The sequence below is a fragment of the Hippocampus comes genome, unplaced genomic scaffold, assembly GCF_001891065.2.
Source record: "Hippocampus comes isolate QL1 unplaced genomic scaffold, H_comes_QL1_v1.1 scaffold91, whole genome shotgun sequence".
NCBI classification, from domain to species: Eukaryota; Metazoa; Chordata; class Actinopteri; order Syngnathiformes; family Syngnathidae; genus Hippocampus; species Hippocampus comes.
Window position 1 is genome coordinate 656,114 of NW_017805034.1, and position 7,655 is coordinate 663,768.

General features: G+C 44.0%; 1 protein-coding gene across 1 annotated transcript in view; it reads left to right on the forward strand.

Moving 5' to 3' along the window:
• Positions 1-287: 287 nt before the first annotated feature.
• csmd3b (CUB and Sushi multiple domains 3b) overlaps positions 288-7,655 on the forward strand; it is a 207,296-nt gene continuing 199,928 nt past the window's right edge. Inside the window, exon 1 of the mRNA XM_019863576.1 lies at positions 288-1,269. Within this exon, the coding sequence (XP_019719135.1) occupies positions 1,047-1,269 (223 nt within the window). The 5' untranslated portion in view covers positions 288-1,046. The remainder of the gene's footprint in view (positions 1,270-7,655) is intronic.

Here is a 7,655-nt window from a genome sequence, read left to right on the forward strand (position 1 = left end):
TTTATCTTCAATAAATGACAAAGAAAATGTCTTTAAAAGGGTGCTATGACGGACTATGATTGAAAACTTCATATATTGTCTCTTTAGGTGTTTGCCATTTTTTCCCCCCTTTCAGACTTTTTCTTATACCATTTTACTTTGCATGCATACAATGCTGCATCACTCCAATGGCCCATCCCCTGACCAGTAGTCACACCCACGCATGAGGCTGGAGAGCTTAATTTGCCACCACCAAGCCCCCCCAAACTCCTTCCTCTATTGACTTCATTCCACGAGACCATCAGCGAAGGCAGAGGGTAGTGGAAGGATTCGTGTGAGCCAGTGTTCCCCCACCCCCACCCCCCACCACCACCTCGCGCCGGAGCAGTTTTAATCACGGAGCTGCTCGGGCGGTGACTCGCGTGCGACTGACGCGCGTGACTTACGACGCGAGAGCTTCCGAGGAGCACTCGAAGGCAACATCTCGCACCAGTCAGGCTGCCCGCCTCACTCGCGGGAGGAAGACGCGGCAGAAGGATGGACCGGGGTGCATCTCCTCTGCTTTGAGACAAGAGGGGCTTCTTTTCCTTTGTATTTCAATCCAGGAGGGCAGCTTGAACAGAACACCGCAAGTTTATTTTTAGGGAGAGACCAAGAGCGAGGCTGATGGTTTTGTGCCACAACGGGGAGAAGGATGCAACAATTCCAGCATCCGCACTTGAAGAGAAAAGAGTAGAAGAGGCTGCGAGGGAGTTAGAAACACAGAAAAAGGATCTATTCTTTTTTTTCTTTTCTTTTTTTGTGGGACGTGAGGATGCTTGGATGCATCCCAGAGGAGGAAAAATGTGGATTTGACATGCCAAGTCTACCTTAACATTGATGGCTGATTTACAAGTCACTTCTCCTCTCACCGTCGAGCACCATATGATGGATTTATTTGGTCTATGTTAGACGGAGGAGGAAGGAGAAAACTCGCGCACCCCGCCACCCTCATCCCCTATCCTCTCTCCTTTCCGATCTCTACCGCCCTCCGCCCCTCCCTTCCCGTGTTCTGGATGTGAAGCAGCATGCGGCCCGGTGAGAGCTCAGAGGGCTCGCGCTCACCTTGCCGTAGAGGATGCGTCGGAGCCCGCACTAGCGGCAAGGAACGCCGTCTGATGGAAGGAGGAGGAGGAGGAGGAGGAGGGGGTGGTGTTGGTGGACGACAAATGAGCATGACCGACGGAGGGATGATGGCGCGCTGTTTCCTGTGGATCGTCGTCCTCGTCTTGCTCTGCACGCACGCGCAAGGTACGGCTAGGAATGGACGCACGCACATGCGGGGTTGTGGCACTGGTTGAGCATCCGATCCAACCCCCCCCTTTGCTACTTTGATGTGTATGCATAGAGTGTTAGGAAGAGCTATTGAGCTGTAGCTGCTGCTGCTTCTTTTTTTTGCTCGTTTTTCTGCCTCCCTCCCTCCTAGCTTTCACTTCAATACAGCCATTGAGCCAGTAGCCAATAAATATTCTTGCGGTAGCTCTTGGGCTGTGGCGGCGTGAACGTGAGCTGATTATTCCAAATTCTGTGTGTGAGTGTTCAAGTGTGTGTGTGTTGTTTATAGCAATCATCTCCCAGACTTCCTTACGCAGCACTTTCCCTCCCATAGATAAAGCTCAACCTATTTCATTTTAAATGTGTTACATAATGAACGCGGTGCTCCCCCTCCTTACAATTTTTCCCCCCTGAGCCTTCTGTCCTCCACTTTCCTCTCCCAAGTGGAGTCAAATGTTCAAATGTTGACTGTGTGGCGTCACATCTTTTGGTTCTGATCAGCCAAACTTGTCACGGCATCATGAGGAAGATGCAGAGCGGTTGCGGGGGATAGAAGAATGGACTGGCACCTTGGCTCAACTGAGAACTTGCCAAGAGTGGGTGAAAGAAGCGGTGGAGGTGGAGGAGGAGCTTGTATAGGAAGTGGCTAGCTAAATGCTGGACGCCGCTGAGGAGTGTTTGTCACTGTCACAGCCAACTGGAGGGCGATTGTTTGGAGAGTAGATGGAAATTCCTTTGGTAAAAGAGCAAAATATGCACAGGTGCTCGAAAGTCGGGTCGAAAGCTAGACGACAGCTATCGGAAAGAGTTTTTAAAATTGCAAAATAAGACCATGACTCCTTGAATTCGGCGTAATAGCATGACCGTATCTTGATATGATGCTTAATTTTGAGGGTTCTCAAAAACGTCTTGAGCTTTCTTTGGCAGACTTTAAAACAGACCGAGGCGAGGGAAAATGTGGGTCGTGGGTTGTTTGCGGCAAGAGTATTTCATCCATTTCTAGGCACAAGTCAACTTCCTTCACAGAAGCTTTACAACTGCTCAGTTTGCCCACCGCCAGTGACACAACAGGTTAGGTTGGTACTCCAGCTCCTGCATGAAAATGAAAATCAAATGCACATCTCCTATCAGCTTAGTTTTTACACATTTGTTAAAATTTCAGACAGTCATGGCTTTGATTAGACGTTATCCATTTGTTTTTTTCTTTTGTAGATTTCTTCAATGCTTTGTAGGACTTATATATGAATGTTTTACAAGAATTGAAGGTTCCTCGGTCAGGTCTAGACTTGTGTGGCAAGGCAGAGCAAAGATAGGACGGGTTTTCCTCAATTATGCTCGATCAAATTTGGAACTGTGTATGGGCCTGCGGGTACTGCTATCATGCAAAACAAAAAGCTTGCGGCAGACTCGTATTAAGATGAATAAAATGTCAAATTTAAATAGAGGAGTTGGTGAAGCAGCCAAGCAAATAAAACCCATTAAGACACTGAACAAAAAAGAGGTAAATAATGAAAAGCGTTTTGATACTTGCTGACATTTGCTGACATTTTGAGGACACCGCGGCTTATAGGACACAAGCTGGAACACTTAGGGAAGGAGTAAATGAATGGAATGGATATGCGGTTATATGGAGGTGCGATTCTCTTTTGAGCCACAATGGGGGCACTCATGCAGACGCTCCCCCAAGGCTAAACAATCCTAATTTGGATCGGAACCAAAATGTACGCCGTTGTCGGTAACAACCCACTGCCTGGATGCTTGGCTTTTTTTCTCAGTCGGCAATGCATGCAGTTCGTAGAAAGCGGCTGAGTGATTTTGTCTAATTCTGGGTCAAATCGTTTTTTTTTCCGAAAGTGCTGTGACTTACACATTTACCGGGTAAAACCAGTTAAGACCACTGACATCCTCCTTTGTTGGGGCGGCCGACACAGCATAATAGTAGGAAGCGGTGTGGACAGATAAGACCTTCTTCCACATCTGTCAGAAAAAGGCTCCGCCATCCTTTCATGATCTTTCTGGCATCCATAAAATATTTCAACCCAGAATATACAGTCTTCACTTAAATATAATATTGCGAGCAATAAAGATAAAAGGACCGCTAAATGTTTTACAGAACTTTTCCTCACGAACAAACAAACGAACAAACAAAATGACTTCATTTGCGATGATAATGAAGTATTGTAAGTACGGTAAATAATACAAAATAACTAAAAAATAAATTAGGCGAAGACAAAAAGGTATTAATTTTGAATCATTTCCAAAGTGATTTGACTTAGTAGCTGCATTTTTTTTGGTGGTGTTCTGTTCTCCTGTTTCTATTTGAAGTGTATGAAAAGTATTTAAATTCGGATCACTCAGCCACAAGTGAAATTCTTAATTATTGTATGCAAAGGAGGTTCTTCTGAACACAGACAGGATTTTATCGTTGAAAAAATTATCCCCTCTCAGCTTGCCGCCTTCTCCACCCCCATCTCCTCTAGAGGCTTAATTTACACAACGCTACATTGCACTTGCACACCAGCAAGTCAACTCCCACATCTTTCACCGTCTACACTCCTTTAACGTATTCTGCGCTAGTCCAAAGCACCCCCAAAAATGGTCAAATAGGATCATTCAGCTCTGATTATTAGTCCTGATTAGCTACAGACGATTTGTCTCTGCCATATGACCAAGGAGTTCACACCCGTGATTCAAAATCAGTTTTTCAATCCAAATTGACGAGGCGCGAAAATGTTATGCGTCGTTTTTCGCAAATGTGCCCTGAATCCAACGTCGCCGTCATACGCGGTCACGTAATTGGATGCAAGTCCTCGATGTTAAATTGGACGGGCTGTCAAACGCGGTGAAGCGTTCCTCGACCCGGCTTTTTTGAAAGCTATCACCGGATATTGAAAATTGATTGACGCCCGGCACCCGCTGATGAATCATTTAGCGTTGTCCACCATTAGCATGCCATTGCTAATCATTTACCTTTTTTGTTTTATTGGTTTGGGCTGGCGGGTGTAATAACTTCGATGGATGGATGGATTTATATTCCGTTGTGGAATGACTGCTCATGAGCGGACACCGAGGCAAAAACATGGCGATACTTTTTATGTTCTTGCATACACACTTTGGCACGCACATCAGCATGCATTCAATTCCGTGGTTTATAGCGGCTCTCTCCAAGAGGGTGATCATATACTGAAAATGATGACGCCGTGCCGAGGAGGAAGAGAGACATGGCGCAGGGAGGGGAATTGGGGGATCGTGAGGCAGCGTGCCTGAGGAGGGCTGCGTAATAGACCGGAGTGTGAATGTCGCGGCCAGCGAGTAGGCATTCGTGATATTAACGACTGCCTCAATGCTCGCGATGGATACTCTTCAAACACATCAAGAGGCTCTTCTTGCTTTTACACGGATGAATACTGTCTTTACAGTTGGAAGTTGACACATGAAAGAGGGTTTGAAAGGGGTCGATTGAAAATGGTGGCTGAGTAAGCTCTTAGGCCCCTCGCTTCCACCCTGAAGAATTGGATTCAATTACGATAGATTTTAAAGATCTTTTGAACATTGAAAGATGTGCTGGTTCGATGAGTTGGGCTGAGTGTGTAACTGTGCGGTTTTAAATTGAATCATCAATAATAATACCAGGTTCGTTGTTCTGATGGGCTGAAATTGTCATCCATAGATATTGAAATCCATTGGATTGACAGCCTATCCAAAGATTTCGATTTAATAAATAACCTTGAACATGTTTTGAGTAACATTTGTTTTGAAAGAAGGTGAAAACTTGAAGGTGACCTGAACGTGTACTTTCTGTCGACCACTTAAGGTACTGTACCATTGTGAGTGGATTCGAAAAAAGTGGTTTCTTATGGCTCGGTCTTGCGTTTAAAAATAATTCAGCATTTCTGAAATGAATTTGTTCATTCCCAGCCTTACTTTCATGTGTAAGACATTGCTAATGGAAAACATTTTTTCTAAATTGATATATTCCACATGACCACATGCATGCATAATTTTCTTATTGGAATGAGATCTTGCCAGTTAGAGATCTAAATTCAATTAGCCCCTGTAGCCTCAGAAAAAAAATGGACCTCAGGATTCTTTGGATGATGGCTTCCTTTGATATTTGTGATGAGAGAGCGTGGCACCTGGAGTCAGTCCATTCGATTTCCATTTAAAGTCACAGCGTCCATTTTCGCTCTCCTCGTGTTGTCTTTTTCTTTGTCAGTTCGGAAGATGGATACTCACTATCTGACTTTGTCCCCAAAAAGAAGAGGTTTCCTTGTTCATTGAAGTCCCAATGACAAAGCGCCTCTTGGAGCCGCTGTTTATTATTCCTCCAGTGAATTTGTTCCTGTTGCGGGGGGGGGGGGGGGGCTTTAACATGTCAGAAAACAAATTCGACTGTATCATGAAGTCTCCAGCATTCAGAATTGGTGAACATTCTGACACACCTTATACATCATTGACATCAATTTATTGTGGAAACACAACTCTATTGGACAAAATCTTATGGGCGAGTTCATCTCGAAAGGAGACAGGAGAATGGCCTGCATGAATCTAAAATGGCTACTTCAAACCAAAATGGCAGACTTCCTGTCTTTTCAAGCAATGGCTTCTTGAGACTTTGTGGTTCTCCACATGATAGACATGCAAACTAAATTTCACGTCACAATTCAGCCCATTTGTTTTTTTCTTTTTGTATGGTTTCCTCCGAGGACTCGCGCCTTTTGCCACACAGTGTTGTCCTGAGTACAATTAGTGTCATGCTAATTCCTCATAAGTGAATACACAAGACAAGGAGGCTTCCCGCAGGAGCCATCATGAAATATGGCTTCGATTCGGAGTGAACAGGAACAGGGTCAATGATTATTATTTTTCTTTTTTTTTAACCAATGTCACATTTTCGCCTTCAAGGTGATCATGCTTCGTTGTCCAAGTAGGATTGTGCAAAAACTTTAATTACGGGGCAAGGCATTTGCCAAGATACAACTTTTTGGGCGCGAATACAGATGAAGATGCACGTAAACTCAGTTTCTCACTAGGAAAATTCAAAGTCAAATGTGTTTGCTCACGGCATGTAGGGCAGCACGGCAGAGGTGTGGTTAACGAACAAATGGAAACATGTAGTATGAAACTTTGAAAAATCTTATCGCGGTTGAGATTTTGCGCAAACATGCACGCCACGCGCCTAATCTGCCAGTCTTCCATAGCCTTGTCATTATTTCAAACGAGGTAGACATGACGTGAACGTCTTGTCTCTCTGCCGTGCGCGCACCATAAATATACTAAAAACAATATTCAGGTCACATCAAGATGGCACATCCCTCAGGGCGTGACCGCAAAGTTGCACGCGCATGCATAGGGGACAGGCGACAAACACTGACTCTGTGATGAGAAATTAACATAGACAGTTTCATATCCAGCTGGTGCCTCCTTTTGCTTTGTGTGCGGGTGCGTGCGTGCACATTATGAAGGTATTTCGCATTCCTCACCAAGTAGAAACAAAGCCTCAAATAGGGGTAGGTATTTGCTTGATCGTGGTGATGCATGTTAAAAAGGAAGAGGAGAGATGGATTGATGAATGAAGGGCGGCGTCGGTCAAAGGTCGGCTCCCCGCTGACAGCCGGAGTCAGGGTGTCATTGAATAAGACCGTCCCAGTTTTAATGATGGCGCGCTTCCCCTTTTCTCCAGCCTGGTTGGGAAGGTACATTAGTTTGTACAAGACAGTCCACCCTTGAAACTATGCCTCATTCAGTTATGAAAACGGTTCATGTGAATGTCGCATGAAAAAAAAAATATTCTAATTTGCTCTGTTGTAAATTTTGCTGGTTTGTCAGCAAATTGACAAAAAAAATAAATAAATCAACAGATGCAAGTAACTTTTCATAGCTTTTGCCACTGTTGCAATGTCCAAAATACTTCTAACTGATGCGCCTACTTGAAAAATCATCATGCCCATCGCCTTATTTAGATTTCGTGGGTGACTGCCCCTCTGACCCGATGCAAGTGGACTGTCATGAAAGAAATGTAGTTTAAATTCAGATCTGCAGAAAACTGTCATGTTTTTATCTGTGGCCCGTGTGTCACCCAACAGTGTTCGCATTTATATAATTCTACAAGCTCACCATTCCATATCGGTTTTGTTTTAACTGCAGTAGAACTAAAAGCACATCACTGTTCAACAATTTAAAAATAAAAAAGTATTTTCCGAAGATAAGAAGAACTAAATAACTAATGGTGTGGTTGCACAAATGTGCACACCCTCTAAAAACTAAGATTTTTTTTTTTTTAGATTAGATATCCTTTATTTGTCCCACACTGGGGAAATTTACATTATATGGCTGTTTTCAGAATTTATATATATATATAT